This window comes from Phaethon aethereus (assembly GCF_964289735.1).
Source record: "Phaethon aethereus genome assembly, chromosome: 1".
Lineage (NCBI taxonomy): Eukaryota > Metazoa > Chordata > Aves > Phaethontiformes > Phaethontidae > Phaethon > Phaethon aethereus.
The window spans coordinates 36,025,958-36,052,256 of NC_138575.1; the positions used below are offsets into that span (position 1 = coordinate 36,025,958).

Here is a 26,299-nt window from a genome sequence, read left to right on the forward strand (position 1 = left end):
ACCATTAAGGTTGGAAAGGACCTCTAAGATCAAGTCTAACCATCAACCCAACACCACCATGCCCACTAAACCATGTCCTGAAGTGCCATGTCCACATGTTTTTTGAACACCTCCAGTGATGGTGACTCCACCACCTCCCTGGGCTGCCTGTCCCAATGCTTGACCACTCCCTCCGTAAAGAAATTTTTCCTAATATCCAATCTAAACCTCCCCTGGCACAACTTGAGGCCATTTCCTCTTGTCCTGTCACTAGTTACTTGTGAGAAGAGACCAACACCCACCTCGCTACAACCCCCTTTCAGGTAGTTGTAGAGAGCGATAAGGTCTCCCCTCAGCCTCCTCTTCTCCAGACTGAACAACCTCAGTTCCCTCAGCCGCTCCTCGTAAGACTTGTGCTCCACACCCCTCACCGGCTTTGTCGTCCTTCTCTGGACACACTCCAGCACCTCAACGTCCTTTTTGTAGTGAGGGGCCCAAAACTGAACACAGTATTTGAGGTGCAGCCTCACCAGCGCCAAGTACAGGGGCACGATCACTTCCCTACTCCTGCTGGCCACACTATTTCTGATACAGGCCAGGACACTATTGGCCTTCTTGGCCACCTGGGCACACTGCTGGCTCATATTCAGCTGGCTGTCAACCAGCACCCCCAAAATGTGGGGCGATTAATTATAATCACGGAAGATAATGGCTTGGTCTTGTCATTCACTTCATCACCTTGTTTCCCTTCTTTTCCCAAGCAATGATTAGTCCAAGTGCCCCTACAGTGTGTAATAAAGCTGGACCTAGCATTGCTCCTGTAGGCTGTATAATGCAGCTGTTTTTTTCTTGAGATTCAGAAGCATATGGGCATCTAATTGACACTTGTGTCCTTGGCAAAATCCCAACAGGTGCTCATCACTTTGGAAACAGCCATTTTGTTAAGCTTTGAAATTTATCAGTATGCAGTACTGCACCTGGGGAAATCCTCTACAAAGTGAGGTTGAATACATTGAGGTGCCTGAAAATGCTGCTTTGGTCTATTGCTCTGATTTAATTTGACCCATTCAAAATCTCCCTCTTGCTCTGACAAACGCATGGGCTATATTCAGCCAGGAACTGGCAATGACAGAGAGCACAGGCAGGCTAAAGGATGGCAAGTATCAGCCTAGACGGAATGAGCAGGGGAAGGGAATGAAGATTAAAACAAGCTCTGTTTTATGCATTAGACAACCGGAAATGATAAACAAACTTCCTTTATCAAGCTCTAAGGCTTGAGAGTCTCAGGATGAAGAGCCCTATATTGTTACCCAGGTAGCTGAACAGAGTCCAGCAAGACCCCTAATCAGTCGCTGCATACAGCAGCTGACCCCTAAAATGCTATTGTGCATTGCCCTTACAGCAGTTGGAGAAAGAAGCCTTATGAAACAGCTTGAGACTGGAGCTCTGGTGGTGTGGTACAGTGGCTTCCTGTTTCTAAGAGCACAAACCATGTAGGAATACAGCCAAAGACTGCCTGGGTGTTTTATATACAGCACATGGGTATTCTGATCAAGCCAAATTTCTTCTTTGCTTCTCAACCAGCAGAGCGGTTCTGACAAAATCTGATAATGGGAACACTGACTGCAGGAGTCTGTCCTTAATACAGCTGGCTTCACATAAACCCAGTGTGTGACAGGCGAAAGCATGAAAGGACAAACACAAGGACAAAATGTAATTCTGAGAGAGGAAGGCTAACTGAAGTTACTAAAACAGACCCAGGTCACAAAAAGGTCTAGCTGGGTTTGTTCAGTTCCTCGCTTCTCCAAATCTCATGTTAAAAATATTCATTAATGTTTAGATTTTATTCAAGTAGAGAGAAATGTTGAAAACACTGAAGATTGAAATTGAGATTGAAATAGTGGAAGTCTGAAAAAAAAAAAGCAGCTGATTTTAAACCCTGTGAAACAAAATTCATGTCTCCTGTTCTTCACCCCCCAGTCACCGAGTTCCCACGTTACACTGGGAATGAGCTGGCACTCACTGGTGAAACGCATCCCCTTCTGCATCCCAGGTGATGTGATATGTCAGCTGATGGACCAGTTTCCATCATGCCCAAAGAGATGTACCCTCTCTCGCTCCTCTCAGCTGGGCAGCTGAGTCCTTCCCGCTCCACTTCAGGGAACATCGAGTCAGTTCAGATGCCCCCACAGAAGGGGTTTTACTGCAAAAAGGGAAGTCTCAGCCTCTCCAGGCATTCAGTCCCACCTCTCTATCAGTGAGGAGACTATGCTACACGTTGTCTATTTATGTTGCAAACCCCTGGAGCAAGGACTTGCTCTGTGCCACCATAAGCCGGTGACCACAAGCCGCTGATACAAATCCCTGTACAAGACCCACGTGGCATCTGGCTCATGCAGGGCTCTGTGAAAGCCAGGAAGACAACCAGAAAGCAGAGCCCCAGGGACTACCAGTTACAGGTACTAACAGGCAAACAGTTAAATCAAGCTGCAAAGCATTTTTTTTTTAATCCAGGTATCATCTTCAATATTTAAGATAGAAATGAAGTAGAGGTTGCTCCTTAGCTCCTCAAAAAAGCTCCAGCCTTGTAAGACCCTGCTTTGCTGTGGTCTGTACCCATTTTCAGGCAGCATCAAGTCAGTGGCAGCAGTATTTCAAGTGCAACTGAGGGTGGGATGCAGGACAAGGGCGCTCTCAAGGTCAGGACATCAAGCCAAAGCTTGACAGTTGCAAATCAGTGCAAGTTATTTATCTACTTCTCTCTCTTGCTTTAATTTTAAAGTCTAGGGCTGATGAAAATTTAAACAAAGATGATGTTCTCCCTAAGCTCAATTAATGCTTGCAGATTTTTGGGTGAGAGATGCCAGCTTTACCAATCAATCAGACAAGCTTGTCCACAGAAGAATGAAACATGAAGCAGAAGAAAATCTCAGAGCTCTGGCAAATTCTTAAGTATTTATTTCATATACTTTGTTACAGAGTGTATGGAAAATATTCCCTAAAATGTTTTTACCCATCTGTTGAAAACACAAACACATTTTCACTTAAATATTGCATTTAATAAGATGTAATCCTGTAGTAGTCTTACTAATTTTCACAACCACCAGAATCCAATCACAAAATGCAAAGAAATCTTAAACACCAAGGACAGAATTGGAGTCCTCAGGCTCATGTGCTACATGGCTTCAGCATATAGCAGTAGTTCATTACTTCTTATTTCAACAATCTGAACTTCAGGCTGTTTTAGAAAATGTTGGCAGCATTTCCACTTCCCAATGAAGACTCCGGAGTACACTTTTCTGAAGTCAGCAAAGTGTTCCTGATTTTTCCAAAAGTGATAGCAATTCATTATAAACCAAGTTCAAGCACCACTTGTCAAATGAGTACTCAGGCTGGTATAGCCAGAAAGACACAAGATTTTGGCTTAAGGAGTCAGATAATATTCTCCCATCACAATCACAGCTGGGCAAATCAACCATTTAATCCTTCTCTGCTTTTTGGTGATAGTCGTACAGACTGCTGATTCTTTACAGAGGAAGCTGCCTCTGAGTACATGCCCTTGCAACCTGAAATACAAGCCGTCATTCCTGGAATGTATATAAAAGCAAAAAATCTGGGGGTTTTTATTCGTATTTTGTTTATTTGGGTTTTTTTTTGCGAGTTTCCTCACTTAAGACTCTGATCTGCTGCTTAGCTCATTGTGGCAGACCTGTCCAAGTATGTAGCCACAAAGCAGCACTTTAAATTAAGAGTTTATATAGAACATTAAGCTGTCCTATCTCATCAGGCATCAGGACAAGGAAGACTTTCGTATAATCAGTTATTGGTTAACGTAATCAGTATTTGTGCCTAATGGTACATTTCTTGCTTTAAAACCAGCTAGACTTACTGGTAGAAGGAACAAGGAATCAAATTTATCTTTTACCCTGTCACCTTAAACTTCATTAATGCAATAAAGTCAGAAGAGAAATTGGAAGGTCTGAAGTTTGAAGACAAAGTCTGAAAAGCAAACACTACTTTCTGCTACTATAAAGGAAGCAAAAGATTCTAGTGTTTTCAACCACAACTGAACTCAGCAACCACTTGAATAGGAAGCAAGGAGAAAAAAAAAAGGGGAAAAAAAAAAAAAGAATTCCCTTGGTTTCTATGCTGTACTTGCTTCAGTTTACAAAGCCAGACATTCAAGTGGAATATTCCTACAAAATGGACCTGAAGAAGCAGAGGTGTTGGAAGGAGGTTTCAGAAACAAAGAGCCTTGAGCAGACATTTTTAGAAAACTAAAAGGAGCCTTCATATGACACTTAGCTGCTTGCAAATAATGACAGGAGAGGGAAGGCAGTAGAGAATACACTGTTTTCAACCTGATGGAAATCAGAAAGGGCACAGTGAAAAGCAAGACTGAAATTCAGAGAGGGGGAATCAGCACATGGTGACAGATGTAATGAGAAAGATCCGATACAAACAGTTCGTGTGAAATAGTACAAAGAAAAAGTAACAGACAGATGCATAAAACCCACACAACTTCACTGCTGCAATCAGGCTGAACTTCATACTGAGAGATGTGACAACAGTGAAAAATAGAATTTCACCTTTTATTCCAAAAGTTATATTTTCCCTAAGCCTAACCAGCAAAGCAGGTAAGATCAGATTAATCACCAATACAGTTGCAGGTCATTTGGCAGACCTGCACCTGCCAATATTAAGTGAAGACTAGATTCAAACTTAGAATGTATTCCTGACAGGTCAAGCTAGTTTCCTGCTCTCTCAATGATAATCTATAACAAAGGATTTTGCAGGGTAATTTTGTCCTCTGAATAACACAACCCTTAGAAATACCCCTTAAGGAAGTTACTAAAGCATCATGCAAAGGCAGCAATGATACAATGCAGCTCAGAGCACAATGGGCTCTGTAAGACCCAAGAAAGGAAAACAGTGTGATTGACAGCTGCTATGAAAGTAAAGCTACAGGGTGAATCTCACTTTTCCCCAGGTAAGAGTCAACAATTGTGTGCAGCCCTATGCTTTTATTAAGGCCTTTCTTGCTATTCCTAGAAAAGCATTAATTTACTGAAAGAAAAACAAACAACCAAACAAAACATAGTTGCAGAAGACTGGCAGAGAGAGCCTTTTGATTTACAGTTACCATCAGACAGGACATAGGTGGAAGAGAGAAAAGAGGAGAAAAATATTTAATGCCTCAAATTCTTAGTTTTTAATACTGACAGTAGAGCAAGCTCAAGCTGTCTAGACATCATACCACCTAAATGCAACTTTGAAAGCTTCATGCACTTAGGCTTCTCTCTGCTTCTTCCTCTGTTCTAACACCGCTCAGTAAGGTTTCATGGAAGGAAAATCTAAGGGTGGAAAAGGGTATAGGAGACCTGGCAGTTCCCAAATAAATGATATCAAGATAGCAAGCTCATATTATGCCAATGGAAAGAAAGAATAGCAAATGTGAAAAGGGACCAACCTGACCAACAAAGAGCTCTTCAACGATCTCAGAACAGAAAAGTGTAACAGAAACAAGGACAGATTATTTAAGAATTATTAAGTAGGAGCAACATGAGAACACAGGGACCATATCGGAACCAGGAGAGGAAAACGAAGCAGCACACAAGAGTAAGAAGAGATTTCTCTGTAAGTGTACCTGCACTAAAAGAAAAAAAACAAGGGAAGTGTTAGTTATGAAAAATGGAAGAAACACAACCGACAGCTGATGACATCAGAATAAATTGTTCGATGGCTCTTTTCACTTCAGTATTCCCTAGTGATGGCAACTACAAGTAACTATTGACAAAGATCTCTGTCTAGTAAAAGAAAAGAATGAGTTAGAACGTAAGTTTCCTGAAGTTCAGTATTCACAGGCTCTCCGGGCCCCAAAGACTTCTCTATAAGATGTTAATCTTATATTAATACAATGCTAAAAAAAATAGCCTCAAAAAGAGTAGTAGTAGTTATATTTGAGAATTGGCAAGGTAAAATGCCTATATAAGACAGGTAAGAAGAGAAGCAGCAAAAACTTCTTGACCAGAGTCAAGATCATTAATTTTTAATTATAAAAAATATTCTGGAACAAGTACTCAAACTGTGCTCATTTATGCTTTCCACAGTAACTGACACAAGTTGGTCAAAAACAAGTTATGTTAAAATCCTTTCTTCCATGGTAGTGTAATGAAAAAGCAGTAGGTGAAGTATCTTTATCTTAACATCTGACTATCACAGAACATTCTTATAAGCAAGACAAACATAGCTCAGATGAAACTATTACTGTATGAATACAGAGCTGGCTAGAGTTATCAGAAAGGAAAAAAATAATCATCATGGTCTACTGTCAAAACAGAAAATTGTACGGCTATTCTACTGAAGTATGTCCTAGGATCAGTTCCATCGGTATTGTCACAATCTAGATGATAAAATCAATAGACAATACAGAGTTTGAATGTCTCCCAGATCTACTGAAGGACTATACTCAAATTTAAAAATTACCTCGACAAGTTAAAAAGTTGTCCAGAAAAATGTAACATTTAATACCGATAAGTAAAGGAATAATTCAAAACTCAAACCTGAATCAGTCACTGCAGCAAACATGACCTCAGATTTTTGACACCTTGAATACCACAGCATAGCAAAGGGCTATAAAGTATTCCACAGTTTAATTGCCTCACAGTATTTACCTTAGACTTTTTTTCCCCGACACAATAGGGATATAACCATTGAGAGGGTGTTGGATTAAAAAAAAAAAACAAAAAAAAAAACAACACAAAAACACCAAAATCCCCTTTCCCCCCCCCCGAAGGAATTCTTGATTTATTTCGGATCTTATGAATCTTGTTCATGTTTTAATAAACTCTTCAATTCAGAGATTTGGCAATCCTTAACGTTAAATTTAGAAGGGAAAAACACTGCCATCCCCTGGAGGAAGTGAAGCTAGCAGCGCCTTGAATGCCTGCATTCTGCTCTCCATCTTGCACTGTTTCCTACGCACTGAAAAGTAACCTCAGGCACTTAGCAAGCCAGCATCAGCTGTAGTATTTAGAAACACAAGCAAAAGGCTACAGTAGCATACCACTTGCAAGATAAACCTTGGTGGCCTAAGTTCAGTAGCAACATGAATCAGGTCCACCCATCCACACCACCAAATTCTACATGCTTGAAGAGCTTCCTTTCAATCAGCCCTCCTTACCTCATACAAATATTGAACAGAAATATCCATAAAAGCAGCAGTGGGATCAGAAACCAAATGTAGCAGCTTATTCTCATTAAAAGCATAGCAGACTGAATACAGTGGAGTTGTAGGTGACTCCTGGCCTACAGTTTTCAAAGCCTTCTGCTGTCATCTTGCTTTTACTGACAGTAAAAATCCATAGGATCCATATTACAATCATCTGTTTTCATCCAACAGCCTCCAAGAAGCAGCTTCTGAGAGGGTACAAAATGCTCTGTTAGCATAACCCAGTCAGGCATGCACCCCGCTCTACACTGAACAACTTGTAACAGCCCACAAAAAGGTACGCTGCATGTACAAAGGTGTATAAAATGACTTTGGTGACCAGTCCCCTCCAGCTTCCGTTAGTTACAGCAGTATCCTTGATACGTTATCAGAAGTGCTTTAAAACAAGGGGGAGAAATAGCCAGTTATCAAATAACTTGGGACACATCTAGTAATATCAGTTAATATTGTAGGTAAGCTGCAAGCAGTGTTATGTAAAGGCTCTTACATTTCCCCTGTAACACCGGCTGTTCTCCCAGAGCTCAGTTCCAGGGCTAATTGGAAGCTACCTTAGGGACCTAGTGCTCCATTCATGTCACTTGCTACCCAGCCCAGGGATACAGCTGAGTGAGGTTTTTTTTTTTTTTTTAAACAGATTATATCTGAACTGGGACATTACACAGCTGCAAATGTTTTAAAATTAGTTTTCTAATACTGACTACATAGAAGATAACATTTATACCTTTTCCTTTTAATCCATCTTGGAAGTTTGAAGTCTTTTTGAATGCTATAGCTGTTTAATCATTCCTCTGAAAAAGAACACAACTACCAAAACAAAAGTACTAACATCAGAAAGGTTCCATAGTCAGAGAAGCATCAATAAAGCAAAAGGGCTGAGTCAGGATGAAAGCAAACTTGACAGAGTATTAGTATCAGCAAAATGAAAGAGATAGTGGTCTAAACAGGCAAATTTTTAGACACCAGTACTTGGATACTACAGTTAAATCTTACAGTATACTTGACAAGTCCTGTTATTTCCTTCTTCTGGTCATGGTAACAGTATGAATACTTTATTATGCCTAACGTTATTTCTTATCTCATCTAAGAATTTCAGGTGATTTCATGCCCATGTCATCTTTATACTGGAAAGGTATTCTACTTAGCTTCCTAAGGCCTCTTAAGGACTTTATCTGGTTAGGAACAACTGACCCAAAGGGTAAGTTTAATGAGATTATTTTAAAAGTACTCTCCAAAGACAACAAAAAGTGTTTTAGCCTATACTTTTAGTTTAATTCTACAGTATTTGGCTTCCTTCTATTCTGCAATTACAGCTGACATTCAGAGGAATATCTCAGCTGCTAATGCTAAAACTCAGTTTTTGGGCAAACTCAAGTAAAAGAATTCTGGAATTTTCTGGCCATTATACCTCAGGTTCACTTTGCACATTACATGTTCTCACGTTGTATATCCTTAGAGAAGAATGATTTAGGCAATCTAATAAAAAAAAAATTTCCTTAAAAATTTAGTATCTTCAATGCAACATTCAGTTTATTTTCTAAAATAAAAAACATGCACATTTGTAATATACACCACCTGATTCTTACCAAAGACATGTTTATAAATATTTTTTTCCTTTTAATAAAGATCTGTATCTACAGTCCAAATCCTAAATGCCAATCTGCCCAGTTGTTTTTCAGGCAAACAGATTCCACTGAAGACAATGTAGGTCTGTATGCTTCAGGTGCTGGAAAGCAAATGTACCTGCAGAACTAGATAATTATGTCTTCAGGCACTTGCCATTTGGCTGAACCAAGTTTAAGGGTTTCATTACTTATACAAAAGCAACAAAATTCCAGTCTTCATAGGCTTCTTCAGCTGATTTCCACATGAAAGAAGTACGGAAACAGAAATCTACATGTCAGTCATCTCACTAAGAGAAAATGCCGTATTTCTTCTCCAATTCTTCAACAGAAGTACCCTTCAATCCCATGTGGTTCACATGATTGAACAATACCTGTGTAACTGTAAAAGAAAATCCCAATATAAACTGTTATTTTTGTGATTCATACTCTGAAGGTAAATTAGTCCAATTCTTTCCTCAGTAAGAGTAAGGGTTGGATTATATAGCTGAAATATGCATACATTTTTAGAACTACTAAGAGGATGAAAAAAAAAAAGTAGAAACAGGAAGCTCTCACTTTTTTTGATACCCATGAGCTGCCTAACAGCATTTCCTTAAACAGATATATAATCCTGACAACATAAACAGACAGCTTTTATTTTATTTACTATTTTGGTACTATGTCATTAAATGCAGAAGATAAAAGTTAATGCCAGATGGCAGATAAAGCTTACATCAGGTTAAAGGCATGAATGCAATTCATAAGAGGAATTTACTAGCACTTCAGTAAATCAAACAAGTAATTTTATTTTAAGGAGATTCACATATCAAAAATTTGCAAGTACAATGGTTATTAGTGAAACTCAGCTGTAGATAGTAAATTTGACATTACTTGGTCCCAGAGAAATGTTTTGCTTGTCAAGGTCTCACTGTTACATAGTCTGTCTGGTGTGCTAAATAAAGAAAATGTTTGAGACAAAAACCACTTTTATAAACCATGAACTAAAGCCAATGTCTGCTTGAATTGCAAACTAACTTAAGTGATGCCTCAAGAACAGGACAGATGACCTGGCTGAGTGGTTTAGAGATGTTTGTGTTCTTTTTGCCAACAGTGAAGTCAGGATTGCCAAGAAATGGTCATAAACTGTGGACACTGTGTAATTTGGGTACCTTTTTCTCAGATACAAGATTTCATACAAATTCATAAATTTCCAATGTACCCAGCTACAAACTGAAATGCTAGCGAAGTTTACTTTAGACTAAAATGCAGTGCTACTTCTGATAAAAACAAGAAGATTTAGCTGTAGTTTTCAAGTCTTAACAATCAATAAGGAATCAAATGATAAAGAACTAACTTCAATCAAAAAGCTAGAAAACTAATTAATCTTAACTGATTATTACATAGAATAAACAAGAACAGCACTAAATTTTATTCTACAGTTTCACAAATGAAGTTTAAAAAGACACTTCTGAATTACTTACTTTTTTTCTCTGAGCCCGACATAAACATTACTGCCATATCAAATCTTTTTAATTCAGACAGCCTCTGGAGGATTTCAAGGATGAGCGATGGCTCCTCTTTCCTGAAGAAGATTATTAGAAATATAAAAATAGCTACTGTTGATTAGAAAGATTCAGTAACCGCAAGCAATATTAAAGACATCAGGAACAAGAAATTAAAGGACCAATGGAATTCCCTTCTGTCTCTCTCATATTTCCTGCCTTTCTCATCTTTCCTGTTCATTCCTCCACTCACAAAGCCAAAAGTCAACATTCAGAAATCTTTACGCAAGTATTACTCTCATACAGAGCAAAAGTGAAGAAATATAAAAGCTAGACTGATGCAAACTGACTGCTGTTCATGTACAGAATAGCTATTACATGATTTAATGCTTACACCTTGCCATAATGTCACCATTTTTATACATATTGGGGTATGTGAGGCGAAGTAGCACCTGTCATCATAGGAAGGTCAGCAAAAAGTACCACATTAAAGTTGCCATAATTTCTACCCATACAGAAAATTCATGGATTGTGTTCATTTTACATTCTTCTCGCCAATAGTAAACAGGCACTGTCTTTGTTACAAATACTAACAACAAATAGCATTTTTTCTTTTATAACTTGTCCTGTCTCCTTCCAGAAGAAATGTCTTTTACCTTACTGCAAACAATTTCAACTTCTCAGTCTTTTTATGTCATACCACCAAATGTAGGACCGTATCTCTTAAGATGTCATGTTTCACCCACATGATGGATATTTACTTTTAAATAAACTGAGGGAAAGGCTAACATTGATTCACATTTGCTTTTCTCCATAAAACAACAACCTGAAAACATTCTGAGTGTGTGCTCTCAGACAGAGTAATTCAGAAGAAATGGTACACTGCCTCTGACAGGAAAAATTAACTTTAAGACTCAAATAGTAGCACAGATAGAAATTTCAAAATTGTCAGATCCTGTCTTACCAGAACTTCCGCCTCCAATACACGTTTACTACAGGATACTGTAAAATGCTAGCAGGTAATCAGAAGTTGGAATGCGTCACAATAAGCCTTGCACAAAAATGAAATCCTCTGTATTTCTCAGCTTTAGAAACTTAATACAGAAAGCTAACACTGTGCAATTATATGTGACAACAGAACTTACACAGCAATATGAACCAAAATTATTTCATACAGTCTAATATTCAGTTTCCAATGCTATTTAGCAGAACTGAATTCAACAACATACAGTAAAAGCTATTTATTTCTTTACCTCTTTTCTATCTGATTTTTCAAGATCTGTTTAATTTCTTAAGATGGAACAATTGAATCATTCCAATTATTGCATCATGCTCATGTAATGATGCATGCTGGAAATAATTTTGTAAGCCAAACGGTAGGGCTGGGGGGGGCGGTGTGTGGAAGGAAAAAACAAAAACAGAATAGAAATAAGCAGTGTAAAACAAAGGAGGAGTTAAACTTACTCAATGTAGAAATCATGTAGAATTTTCAGTATCTGATTAAATAAGTCTGGATCTAAGGATTTCTGGAACAGTTTTGGATAAAGCGAAGGCTCTATTTGCTTTGGAAAAATTAAAAAAAGTGTTATTTTTTGGCAAAAAAATACAGTCGAGTCACAAGAATTATAAATGAGTTTTTAGGATGTCCTGGACAATGCTGAAGTGCATGAAAGCAAAATAAAGAAAAACAAATCATTTGCACTACTTGATGTTGAACATTAATTTTGGTTTTTTTGTTTTGGTTTTTTTTGTGATGATGATTGCTAGCTTCTTTTAAAAGGATTCTAAGCAATTTTTTGCAAAATATATATAAGCAGAGCTACACATTAGGTAGATTGATGTCTTTCAAGCATTTGTTCAGTTTAAAGAGATAAGAATGTTGCTAAGCATTCATTTGAAAAATTAGAATTTAACATGGTCACTAATGTATTTAAGTCTTTACAGAATCAGGGCCTATGTCTGAAAGAAGAGATGGGTTATGCAAATACTTCACTCACCTTGCCTTGAGTACAAAGCCAGGCACAAGAGAAATACTCAAATGTGAATCAAACTACTTAATATTATGTGAAGACAATTAAAGAAAGGTACTGTCTTCACGCTGTTAAGACACTCTAAATATAGCTACCCTTTCCACCTAAGTTTGCGTTATTTCTTCAGTTGAAGAAACTGTCCAAGCACTGTCAATCAATACTACATTTCATACCTTGAGGTACAAGTACATATTTTCCGGGCACTCTTTCAACTTCCTGAAGTCAGACTCAAGCTGGAAGGAATTTGCAGGAATGGCAGGGACTGCAGAAGCAGATCTAAATGACCTTTTGATTTCTTTTTCTCTCTGTTTGTTCACAGGGGAGGATGGATGCAACATCGATGAAATTCCTTGCACAGTAGCAGGAAGCCTGCAGAGAGATTTTGAAACACATAACCAAGATAATTTTTAAGGAGACTACACTGAGACCTAACTGGAGATCTTTCATTTCATTGAAGGCTAAAATACTGTCAAAATTTTAAAAAATAACATATTTTATTTTAAGCAGGTATCTAAAAAAACCCTTCAAATTATGGAAGCTTTATACTTGATTCATCTTTACTAAAAAAACACATCTGCAAATACTTACAAATATACTCAGTCTTTCTCCCCTTTGTTTCTGGAAATAACTGCATTTTATGGTACAGATTTGGTATGGTATATACAGATTGTATAGTACCATACACAGCTGCAAAAAAAACATTACATGTTCTGCAATTTCACGATGCAAAACAATAACCATGTCAAATGAACAAACCATTTTCAACACTGATTACAGTGGAGCTATTTTTTGTCCTATAATTTGTCAGTTAAGTCCACTTATTTTTTTGGAAGTTATAAAATGTCTAAGAAATATACTTTTTCTTCAACACTTTACAGAAAATTGATCTAATTTAGCTGGAAAAGGTGGGTGCGAAGGGTGTTTCTCATAGAAATTCTTCAATTAGAATTCCATAGAAAGTATTTACTATTAACAGAATGAGGTGATGCCGATGCAGCAGACAACACGCAGAGTTCCAAAACTCATCACGGATAAAGTTCGGATAGTGGCTTCTATACTTCAACCTTGTTTCAGCCAGTCAGGCTTGAGTTTGCCTAGCTGACATAGTGGAACTTGGGAACTTTGAGCAAGCCTGAAGTTATCGGATACCTGATCAGCAGGGGAAAGAATGGTGAAACTCTTACTTGCTTCCTTTCTTTCACACAACTGGTGTGTGTTTGAACTCTGCTCAAAATCTGCTCTAAAACATTACAAATAAAAATCACAGCCAAGGAAGATGAAATGCACATGGGAGAGAGTATGGCATACAGGAAAATAGTATGAATGTCTTTATATTTGAAATTTAAGCACAAGACTAGTTTTCCAAGTGACACTAAATAAGTCATACTTGTCTCAACCACTGCATGATCAAAGAGGCAAACATGTAAGAACTGCAGTTTCTTTCAGTATTTTCTTTTTAATTCAAATTCTCCAAAATATGTTCGATACATCATCACATGTAGAAATCTGAAAATGAAGATTACATTTCAACAACATTTACCTTTTAAAAAGGGGATCAGAATTTTTATACTTACTGTAATGGTGACGTATCACTGATTTCTTCTATTTTCAAGTGCTTTGCTTTTGGAATGTCCATTGTAGTCAACTGATCATCCTGATCTAGATTCTCTGTTGTTTCAACACTCATTGAATTCCTCCAGTTATTGACTAAGGAAGTAGTGCTGGGAAAATCACTGTCCGGTGTGTCATCATCAATCTCTTCAATGGCTATTCTTCGCAAAGGCTTCTGAACAGAACACATACCTCAGGTCACATGTGTAGCCTCAACATCAGTGTATATACATGCCCCAGATAAACAGCTGTGTTTAATTTAAAATAATCTCACCATAACTAGTTTCATCTGTAGTGGTGCACATGGAAGATACTTTCAATAAAGATAAATGGCAAAAAAGGGAACTTCATGACATTCTATGGCAATCCTTATATGATCATTTTATTGCTTTACCCTCATAAACCAGTGTATCCTTACTCCAGAGGATCTCAGAATCTGCATTCTGTTTTCCCAGTAATTAAAAAAAAATTAGCCCTCCCACCCCACAAGGTTGAATGGGAAAGGACTACCATATATTTTGACCAATGACGCGCTCAAGCTTTGTAATTTAGCTAAACAATAAGTATCCAGCAACATAGGCCTTGACCCTCAACTTAAAATTTTGAGATGATAAATATCTGTAACTCATCCCTGCTGCTTGACCAAGTTACATACATCATAAGATAATTAATTCCACCAGTAGAGGACACACTAACTAAAATTGCTTCAGCTTGTTTAATCTTTGCATGATCACCATTATTTTTGACCATCACCTAGCACCACCTTCTCAGGTCTTACAAGGAATCACTATTAGGAAGGGTGCAGCGGGGAGGAAAAAAAAAAAATTCACTGCCTTTTACTTTGGAATTTAATTTCCTGAACATGAACATAGTGTATATTGCTCTAGAAATACAGATGCAAATACACACGATTAAACATACTCAACAATTTAGACTGCTAGAAACGGCAGATTTCTCTACCCAACTCTAACACAATCCAATCATAAGTTTTCACAGCAGTTTGCAAACTGCTTTATATCATGCAAAAAAAAAACCTGTCTTGCTGGACATACAATACATGGTTTGCTTTGACAATATACCATCTCATCAATGTGCTAAGACTGGGAAGCTGCCTGGTGGATATTAAACAAAATTACAGTTCTCTCTGCAATCCTTGGGCAGTATTAAAAGCACAAATGCTTTATCTATACTTGTTATACCGTAACAGAGTAATAAGGAAAAAACAATCAGCCTGGTATCTCCACTTAATTTAGCAGCCAAACTGAAAACTGAATGTAACTGTCTAAAATATTTCAGCTACTGCACAACGAATTAATTTGGGTTTTGAGAAGTATTGTATCTGGTTACAGAGAATGCATAATACTCCCTGCCCCTCCCTGTACACCCCCCAGAAGGATCAAAATAATCACACATTTTATACTAAAACTATCCATATATTTAACAGAGGTAAACAAACATTTTGAAATCATTAAGAGCAGAACACTATGGTACTCCATACAAAGTGTGAGCACACTTTGTATTTACAGAACTCACTATTGAATGTGTAAAGATTAAACATACTAAAAGGGGAAGCCTAATACATAACAAAAGCTGATGCTACTCTCTGCATTATCATATTTTGCTGTATGTAACTCATTAATCTGACTATAGCCACTGATAATTCATAGTCCAAAAATACTGCTTCTTGAAAATGAATACCCAGTTGTTCCACAGTTTATGTGGATGAAAATGAAGGCTCAAGGCTCTTGCAGTAGCCCTAGGTGACACCGGCATATGATATGGGTAGGCAACATGTCTTGTTACCAATACAGCTGCTACAGAAACTGCAAACAGCAGATGAAAAGAAGGGAAGTTTACTCAGAGCTTACTCAAGTCTGCAGTCAAACAAGAAGGCTCAATTGCTTTCCCTTTACTTTCAACTGCCATGTTAGCTATGGACCCAGGATAGGGTTCTGGGGTTGCCGCCCTATTTCATATTATAAGTATACACATTCACCATGTTTCCTGAGTGTGGTACTGTAGGCTGAATGCTTACACCGCCGCTACAGTTACACACACATGGAAATGCTGAATTTATGTTCTTGAAAAATATCAAAAGAGTAAATCAGTACGTTTTGGGCTTTCCACAGGTGAAATGTGTCTATCAGGAGTTAGTCTACATAAATAAGCAAAAAATGGATTTTAACTTTAAGCTCTACTTCTCTCATCATTACAGAAAGCAACTCACAAAACAAAACAACTTACTGTTGATTTCAGGTGTAATGGATTATCAATCACTTTAACTATATTTTTTATTTCCGTTTCTTTTATCAATACTGCAGGATATTCTTGATGAGTCCACCGTTCTTTCTCAGCTAATTCCTGAAAAAATGGTAAATTGTCCAAAATATCAAACGTTTGAGGAATAATTACAAAGTATGTTAAAAATTATGTAATAAAGAATAAAAACATTCTATTACTATAGGCTTACAAAAAAAGCTCCCCCCCAAACAGAAGTATACATACATTCCTTATTTTAGTGAGTTCATTTATTGCTTGTTTATTTCCAGGTTCCAGTTTCAGAACAGCTTCAAAATCTGCGTGAAAAACAACACATGAAAACTGTACACATTTCAATCTACAAAGTACTCCTGGCAAATTTTTAAACCTTCTATTTTCCTTTCATAGCTCTAAAATAATTAAAGGCAGGTAAGCCATCCTAATGTTTGCATCATGACCTAGTTTTTAAACACATTTTTCAACTATTTCTTACTACTTATCATAAGCAACAATAGTTATAATTTCACATAAAACTGTCTTCCAATCATGTGAATACCAACACAAAAGGTTTTATACATATTCAATGAAACACAACAAAACGCCATCATTCTTAATTTTTGCAATGATAACCTCAATTAGTCAGCAATTGATATAATTGCTATTAGAAGATTAAAAAAATCAGGATGTCCTTATACTCATCTCTTACCTATCACATTTGGGCTAATTCAAAGTCATACCTTGCACAGCTTCTTTTAGCTTTCCAAGAGCAACTCTGGCAGCTCCTCTTCTGGCAAAGGCTTTAGAATAGGAGGCATCTAAGAGCAGAGCTTGTGTACAGTCGTTTTCTGCCTCTTCATATCTCAGCAAAAGAGTAGTACAAAATTAATAATCAGTTTCAAGAGGCAGTTTCAACTGAAGAGACAGAGCTAGCCAAAACAATTAAAATATGAAAACAGGTCTTAATTACCATATATATGTGTATGTATATAAATGCACACTACTGGGCTAAAATGTAAAGTAAAAGTAAATATATAAAACATGGTTTCTCAGCACCTTCAAAATTCAGCCAAATCTTTTGGTATCTCATGACACTGCTGACTCTCTTTTTATCATCACAGAAAAATTCACTTCCTCTGTAAAAATAAATGCTTGAAGCCTGTCAGAGCAGAGTCCACTTTCAACATTAAATAGCCTTAAAATCAAAGTCAGCATCACAGCTTTATACTTCTGAAAATCAGAAACACCATTACAAACAAAAAAACAAGAAAGGAGAAGAAAGCATATGAGAATAAATTTCTCTACATCTGAATTTCTGTTACTTGTCCTTAAGTATTTCAGAATGAGATGTCAGCATACCCTTGCATTAATTTGCTTCATTGTAACATCAAAATTCCTCATCCCAGTTATATTTAGTTATATTAGATCATGATTCAACTATGTGCATATTAAAGTATTTTCATTCATTCCTCTTTTCCTTCAATGGTAGAAAGCATGCATTACCTACTGTTACTGGATTATCTGAATAAAGCTTAATTAAAAATAAACTACACAGGTCTCCATTATTGGAGTTACAGAAAAACATTTTAAAAGATTACAATTTCCAGACAAAGGTCCTATCTGTTCCCTTTGAAGTCAGAAGTTATAATCCACTTCTTTTTACAGTGCAGTATCTAGTAGCTGACTGGGTGTTATAGTCAAAAGAGACATAAAACTTTGGGTGGGTTCTTTGAGAAAGGTGAATATCTAGAATTTTACACACATAAAAATGAAAATCAAACTTTAGAAACTCAATTTCATGCTGATGGTATTTTATTCCCTCAGAACTTCTTTCCTATGAAATGCATTGTAAGATCACACATATTGAGTTGTTGTCTCTCCCCTATTGTTTTCAATATGATTTATTCTATACTGAATTCTAAAAAGAATTAGGAGTGACAGTAACAAAACTCGAGTAAAAATCTACTGGATCATTCTTCTGTCTAGTTCACAATAAAGAAAGAAACAGTATAGCATATGCAACCCTACTTACTTATCAATCTTTAGGTAGGCCATGGCTCTGTTAGCTGGCAGAAGCGCATTCGTGCCATCTGCTGCTATACCACGGGTATAACATTCTATTGCAGCTTCATACTTTCCTTCCTTGAAATAACCATTACCCTGTAATAGGTTAGAAAAAAAGTACTGAGAAAGATCTAGTGCAAAGAGCTTTTCTTTAGCAGACAGGATCACAATATCAAGAAGATGGATCACAAAGAACACCCACATCAGGGCAGATATTATGGCGTATTTCTTCATATCTAAGCTTGGAGGCAGACCACAAAAAAAATCTTAATTTTTTCTAGTAGTTCAAGGATTAAAAAAACATTGCTATATGCATAGTTTCAGTGCAGAGTTATAAGTTATCTCCACTCTTGATGTGCAGGATATGCCACCCTGTACCTCCTGAATTTAAACAGAAGAAGAACAAAGCTGAAGCTGAACCTTTACAATTGCCCGTTCAAGATGACTTTCTGCACTGCAGAAATCCATCTTTATCCTGCTACGTCTACAAAACGGTTATCCTCAATTATTACTTGGGCCCAAATATTGCTGTTATTTTCTAATTAATACTCCATACAACAGAATTACATTACTTAATTTTAGTCTCTTTGACACAAACATCTTTTGCTTCTCAGTACTAATAAAAAGCTATGTATTAGCTTCTCCACTACTACTCTACTCGCTGGCAAAAAAGCAAAGGCCACAGTTCAGACTTGACGGGAGCCATGTTGCCAGGGACAGGCCCACAGTGAAGCAACTCTGCTACCAATGAAGTATGGCACTAGTCTGAAATTTCTTTTCTATGGCCTCTTCAAACTTTTTTTCCTTTTACCTGCTTAACTTAACCTGCTTTACACTGCTTAACATGTGCTTTCATTCTTTGACTAATAATTACCTTGTACAACTAGTCTAAGAAACCTGAATATTGACAAAAAGTCATAAGTTAAATAGCTAAAGAAGCTAAAATAGCTAAGTTAAACAGAAAGAAAATTATGTTTTAGTTGATAATGTTATTTAATTGCAACACTGGGGAGAGGAAGAAATCAGTAAGCCAACTGTGAGTCAAGACCATAACATTTTTATTGTCGTTGTTGCCTGCACTCCCTGAAGTCCTTTTTATAACTACTTTTTACCATGTAACCAGAGGTTTGAAAACACAAGAAATAGCCCACAACTCTACTTGGACAAGCAGGGGTCAAGATGCATATCATACTAGGGAAATGGGATCTTTGTAAAATACAGTTCAAGTTCTACTTACCTTACTACATATTTGAAATTTATCATATACAATTTGGTCTGTAAAAGCTACCTTGTAGCTTTTCTGTAGACAGAACTCACTGTTCCCCTTCACTCCCTATAGAGCCCAAAATGGGAAACAGTTAAGGTTGTATCAAGGACACTGTATTCATGAAGTTCAAGGCGGTATCAGGTTTAATTTAACATTTGTATAGCCAATTGCAAAACACAACACTTTGCTAGTTCTCTCCTGTTCCACCAGAACCTGTGACTTACCAGATCTTTTTCTGTAATAGCCTTCTGCTTGAGCTGCTGGTCTTCAACGCGCTTCCTCTCTTCGTCTGTTAATTCTGGTCTGACTGCATCTTCAAACTCTTTCTGTTCTGAACTTTCTTTTGATGACAGAGCCTACAAAGATACAATTTTTTTCCTCAGTTATCTCCCCCACTTACACATTTTCAGAATTGCACACATCCAGTCTTAGTCTCCTAATCCACCATTACACTGATGTTTGCATGCATGCTAGTTAATCCAGAAGAAACTCAATTACAGATTTTGACCTCAGTGAACTTCAAATGACAGAAAAAGCACAGGAGATTTTGCTGAATTCATTTCTTGTTATAAATACAAGTTGATACAGATACAAACTGAACAGGGCGTATTCATTTACGTTAGGGCCTATTAATCTTATTACCTGATCAATTTTCTTCAGTTCATTTTTTGCTTCAAAGTTGTTTGCATCCAGCTCTAAAACTTTTTCATAATCTATCAGAAGATCAGAAAACAATGTTTCAGGTAGGAACTACAGGCTAGTAACCAGAGTATAAAATAAGAACATTCTTTTGAGATAACCCTTTTTTGCAGTTATCTAAGAAGCCCAAGATACTACAAAGAACATACTATTCCAAGACATTTAAAGTTGAATTGTTCTAGAACTTCTAATACCTACAGTAATCATTTAGACTTGCTGCTTGAATTTTACCTTGCAAGAACATGCAATATGGTATTTCATGTCTTTGTTTACAGGAAATTAAAATTAAATTCCTACACCAAATAAGCAAATCACACAAGTTTTAATCAAGCAGATAGATGAACAGTTTGTATGTATTTTAAGGAAAGAATTTTAAAAAGACTCACCTTCTTTAGCACCTTGAAGATTTTTCAAAGCAAAGCGAGCAGCCCCTCTTCTGGCATAAGCCTTTGTGTAATTTTTATCTAAAGCAAGTGCTAAATTGCAGTCAGATTCTGCAACAGAAAACCTATCAAAAACATGAATGAGTTAGTTCGGACATATCCAGGTAACAAAACCCAAAGCTTCAGCAAGTTAGCTTACTCTGAAGCTTTACAGGTTCTCTCTAAAGTGGAAACCTTACATGCTTCAGAAGGGGCACAGAACAAGTGTTTAAACATCTCTTAATTCAGAACACATTGAAACAGCTAAGGAAAACAGAGGTCAATGATCTCTACTGCAACAGAAAGAGCAACCAACTCTCCTATACCCTTTCTTCTGCCAAAACAAATTAAAGTCTTAGAAATTGAGCTCACTGAATATGAAAGGCAAATTAGATACTGAACTTTCTTTTCTTTTTTTTTTTTGAAGTCTTATACCATAACACAGAGACTGTGGATTTCCAGCATGAAAGCAGAGGAAAAAATGATGAGAGAGACTAGCAGATTCCTTATCCTGGCAATTCTTATTTTACTTTGAAACTGCAAAGAAGGTTGCAACAGCAGTCTTACACAGATTGTATTACAGCACAATAAATAGTGTAATCAAGACTTAAAATCAGACAAAAAATCCCAAGGTAGCATTCAAAAGAAGAAAATATTAAGGATTTAACAATACAAGTCTTACTTTTTCATTCTATAAAAAGCTGATGCTCTGTTTGTGGGCAATATTGGATTGTACGGATCAGAATGCATCCCTCTAGTGTAGCATTTTACAGCTTCATCAAAATTCCCTTGTTTAAAGTATTTGTTACCCTGTGAATAGAAGAAACTCTTATTAGCAAATTACTGTATGTTGACAGACGCATTACTACTTTTTGAAGAAAAAAAATCAAAGCTGGTATTTTAGATTGCTCAAATATTTTTGTTTAATATCTCTCACAAAGTACTGGTTTACTGTAAAACATTTATTTTAACTAAAATATTCTAAATATCCTATATTAAATATTTCTCATGATTTATGCAATATGAGGGGTTTATTATACACTGATTTTCTATATTTGTAGTCATTTCCAGAAATGTGTAACAAGCATATACATAGCTGCTTAAATTGCCATAGAAAATGGCAATTTAATACAGCAATCCAATACAGCAATCCAACTTCTCAAAGCAAAAAACCACCAATACATTAATCATCGTAAGCACACATTAAGCAGAGTCTGATAGGCTTTGCTGCAACTGGTGATGAGAAGAAACAGAAATGCAGTGAGAATTTTGTATGTTGGAATAACAGACAGGAAAACAGACATAAAAAATTCCAAACAGGCAGTTCTTCCACCCAAAGCGCAGTCTCAGTGGACAATCTTCTAAAAGAAACTACAAATGCTCCTATGTCTAACTTGCTACTTTGCAAATCATAGAATCATTTACTGGTTGAAAATAAAGATTGAAAAAGACCTTTAAGATCATCAAGTCCAACCGTTAACCTAACACTGCCAAGTCCACCACTAAACCATATCCCTAAGCACCATATCTACACGTCTTTTAAATACCTCCAGGGATCGTGACTCCACCACTTCCCTGGACAGCCTGTTCCAATGCTTCATAACCCTTACAGTGAAGAAATTTTTCCTAATACCCAATCTAAACCTCCCCTGGCACAACTTAAGGCCGCTTCCTCTCATCCTATCACTTCTTACTTGTGAGAAGAGACCAACACCCACCTCGCTACAACCTCCTTCCAGGTAGTTGCAGAGAGCGATGAGGTCTCCCCTGAGTGTCCTTTTCTCTAGACTCAACAATCCCAGTTCCCTCAGCCGCTCCCCGTAAGACTTGTGCTCCAGACCCTTCATCAGCCTTGTTGCCCTTCTCTGGACATGTTCCAGCATCTCAGTGTTTTTCTTGTAGTAAGTGGTCCAAAATTGAACACAGTATTCGAGGTGCGGCCTCACCAGTGCCAAGTACAGGGGCACAATCACTTCCCTACTCCTGCTGGCCACACCATTTCTGATACAGGCCAGGAAGCTGTTGGCCTTCTTGGCCAGCTGGGCACACTGCCGGCTCATATTCATCTGGTTCTTGACCAACGCCCCCAGGTCCCTTTCCGCTGGGCAGCTCTCCAGCCACTCATCCCCAAGCCTGTAGCGTTGCATGGGGTTGTTGTGACCAAAGCGCAGGACCTGGCATTTGGCCTTGATGAACTTACACAATTGGCCTCAGTTCATCAATCCAGCCCGTCCAGATCCCTCTGCAGAGCCTTCCTACCCTCAAGCAGGTCAATATTCCCCCCCTGCAACTTGGTGTTGTCTGCAAACTTATTGAGGGTGCACTGGAGACCCTCATCCAGATCATTCATAAATATATTAAACAGAACTGGCCCCAACGCTGAGTATAACAATTACAATGCTAGAACCTTTTCCTTCTCTGCAAGAGCTTTTTCTGCATCTATACGGATTCCATCTTCCTCAGAGTCTGATTCTGGAGATACAGAATCATGAGTGATGTCTTCTTTGTCAAGTTCTTCAAGTATTTTATCCTGAAATCAGATAAATTATCTTCATTACAATTTAACAATAAAAAAATAAATCAAGCAAGACTTTAGGAGAATTAGTAGTGCGTTTTTAAAAATCTCTGTTGCTCAAGTCTTCTTTACCACAGTAAAAGTATTCCACACTTCAAAAGTAAGAGGTCTATCTTCTAATACTGTCAGCTGTGTTTAGTTTTACGTTCTGCCTGAATTATGACCTTTTAATAGACCTATCATTAAACCAATTCTTTTTCCTTAAAGTCAACTTAACCTCCTGGATGACAGCACAGTCAATAAAAAAATAGTATTTCTCAATATGCCAAATTTTAAACACCTAACCTTTTTGGAAGAAAGCTACTTTCCATGTTCATACAGTACCCAGCACAGTAAGATACTGACTTGTGGATTGAACTCTCAGCACTGTAAGAAAATCTTACTTAAAACAGAAGACAGAATCAACTAGGGACAAGACTAAGTTAACAAGCAAATATTCTGACTCACCACATCGAGTTTTCCCCATGCTTCATAATCATAAGATTTAATCTTGTTTTTCTTGTTTTCCTCCGTGGTTATCTTTGATGGGACTTTACTTTTGCCTTTCTTCTTTTTCTTAAAAGCTTTGTTTCGAATTGGTGGCAAATTCTAAATTGAAATAAGTAATATATTATAACACGGATGCATGAAATTCACTTGTATTGAAGAATCTATAGTACCTATATTTAGATATAGTATCTGTATCTACTCGCTAGTTTTATTTTAGAAATCCATCCTGCAAGCTGTTCTTGGGAACTCTACAAAACCGCTAAGGACAGCAAGTATAAATGTTTCAATACATAATAATAGCAAATATTACATGTATGATACAAAAGTTAAGTTTTAGTAGACAACTCTCTGCAGAATATCAATGAAGAATAACATCAATACATTAAAAGTCAGCAATAAATAAGTAATACTAATGCTGCAAACAGAAATATTTTCCTAGATCTACCTGGAACTGATTAAAAATTTACTGGCCCCATCACCTCCAGAGGCTACTGCCCTACAGCTCTGTTGACGGAACAGTTTACAGAGGAATCTTTGGTCTCCTTCAGATGAGGAACAAATCAGCTGGGTTAGCTCATACCTTCTATTCAGATATTTTAAGTCAACAGATGTAATTTTGCTGAAGCAAAAAGTAATTATTAGAAACACTATCACATTATGAATAGCCGAGTTCATATTGATACTGGACTTGTGATTTTTACCTCTTCTGGGACACCACTCTGTTTCCTTAGTTCAGAATCCACCTCTTTAATATCTTTTTCCCAGCTCTCCAATTCTCTCATAAAATCCTGCAGCTCTTCAGCATTTTGCTTCATTTGCAGCTGTAGTTCTAGCGCTTTATTTGGTGCACTCATTGTAATCTGCCAAATTTCAAGGAAAAAACTTTCTAAAATGAACTTGAAAGCATGTACTGAAGGAAGCTAGCTACATCAAAATGAAGAAGTCTGACTTACATGGAAGACAGGCTTCCCAATAACACAGTAGACACATTAAATAGCAAAAGACTAAGAAACGCAATTTAAATGTCTTTGAAAAAATGATGGGAAGCCATGTTATTTAGTTAAAACAAAGTAGATCAGAACAAACAGTAAGTCATGCTTTCCTAACTAAGTGTAAGGTAAAGGGCCCAATAAGTCAATGAAAATCCTGAAAGTGGTAACAAGGTGATCTCAGTTTAAAGCAATTTCTGCGGTGTTTCCCAGATGACAGAATGAAGAAAAATCTAACACGCTAACATTTAAGTTTTAACAAAAAACCCCAATTAAGATATACATGCTGCCTTCTATCTGAACAGAAACAAGACATCTGACAAACCAAGCCCCAAGACCACTTTCAGCTCCTACAAGTAAGTACGCTTAAATATGCACACATTTTTAGCAGAGGAACGAGTAAACACCAGGTGTTTTATTATGAAGTCTAGTGAGTTACAAGCCCAGCATATTCTTTGAATGTGCTCTTTCTACACATCTGTAGCCCTTTAAGTCCCTAAAATACTGTTTAGTAATTATTAATATTTAACAGTCTTAATAAATTTTACCTTAATTTTAGTGTCTTAAGTGAAAGAGATTTTATTGTCACAGAAATATCAAATCACAAGTAAAAAGTAACGTTAAAAAAATTATTGGTTACAATTCAGAAAAAAACCCATAGCACAAAAAGCTGAAAGGATGAAGCAAATCTATTTTGAAAACAATCACGATTAAGTAATTCATGATGATCTAAATATAAACCTAGACAAAGAAAGCTATGAATGGTTGATAACTATAACCCCTTGATTGAAACAGCTTCAGGATCAGTTACAATCCTCACATAAGGATAAAGATAGCACACACAAAATTTTTAAGGGAGAAAAAGGACTAGATTATTTATGTCTTTGTTTTTAACATCCAGTAAGACAATAACCTAAGACCACAGAAATATAAAAATTTATGGGCCAAATGAGGTTAATGAATTCTGCAATACAATGTCCTGTCCACAGTTACAGGCAAGAGTCTCATAAAAGATGGAAAAAAACACACTGCACGATTACCAGTGAGCTAATGCTATCAAAACAGAAGTGTTTTTTCATCCTCAGGAGTAAGCTGCAGGGCTGATGCTCTGATGCACTAGTTGTTCTTCTCCCTAGTTACCTCCTATACTTAGGTGGTAACATGTTTACCCTTAGAAATATGTTTTCCCTAAAAATCTTTTAAATATATGGTCTATTTGAAAGTAATTGGAAAGAAACTTCAGGTGAAGCAAAAAAAAAAAACCCAAAGAGTATTTTTCATCATGTTTCCAATTCAAGTGGGTTTATTTTGGCTTTTTTTTGCACCTACAACTGTTGCCCCATACTGAACTGTCTCTGTAACATTCAGCTAGTTAGTTTCACGAAACCTGGCCATGGGCACGCCAAATATTCCATACAGCCTAGTACACCCTGGCCAAGAGTAGCTAAAACAAGAGGCTTCAAAAGGTGCAAGAAACTACACTGTGATCTGTTAAACTTTTCTTTTTGCTATCACTGACTAAAATAATATTCTTACACGTGTGAAAACCTAGTATTAAATCTAGCTGTTTGTTTTCAGGCATTC

At 37.0% G+C, this 26,299-nt stretch overlaps 1 protein-coding gene across 1 annotated transcript; it reads right to left on the reverse strand.

The window, feature by feature from the left end:
- Window positions 1-9,119: 9,119 nt before the first annotated feature.
- RPAP3 (RNA polymerase II associated protein 3) lies at window positions 9,120-24,586 on the reverse strand (the record flags this gene model as incomplete). The annotated part of the gene is made up of 16 exons (XM_082007743.1): window positions 24,428-24,586; window positions 23,685-23,825; window positions 23,070-23,192; window positions 21,345-21,472; window positions 20,627-20,748; window positions 20,184-20,254; window positions 19,766-19,897; window positions 18,243-18,370; window positions 16,951-17,072; window positions 16,460-16,530; window positions 16,199-16,315; window positions 13,918-14,129; window positions 12,517-12,712; window positions 11,778-11,875; window positions 10,293-10,393; window positions 9,120-9,211 (listed from the first exon to the last, which is right to left on the reverse strand). Exons 1-16 carry the CDS (start codon window positions 24,578-24,580, stop codon window positions 9,120-9,122), a joined length of 2,007 nt encoding a protein of 668 aa, XP_081863869.1. The 5' UTR covers window positions 24,581-24,586.
- Window positions 24,587-26,299: the final 1,713 nt, after the last annotated feature.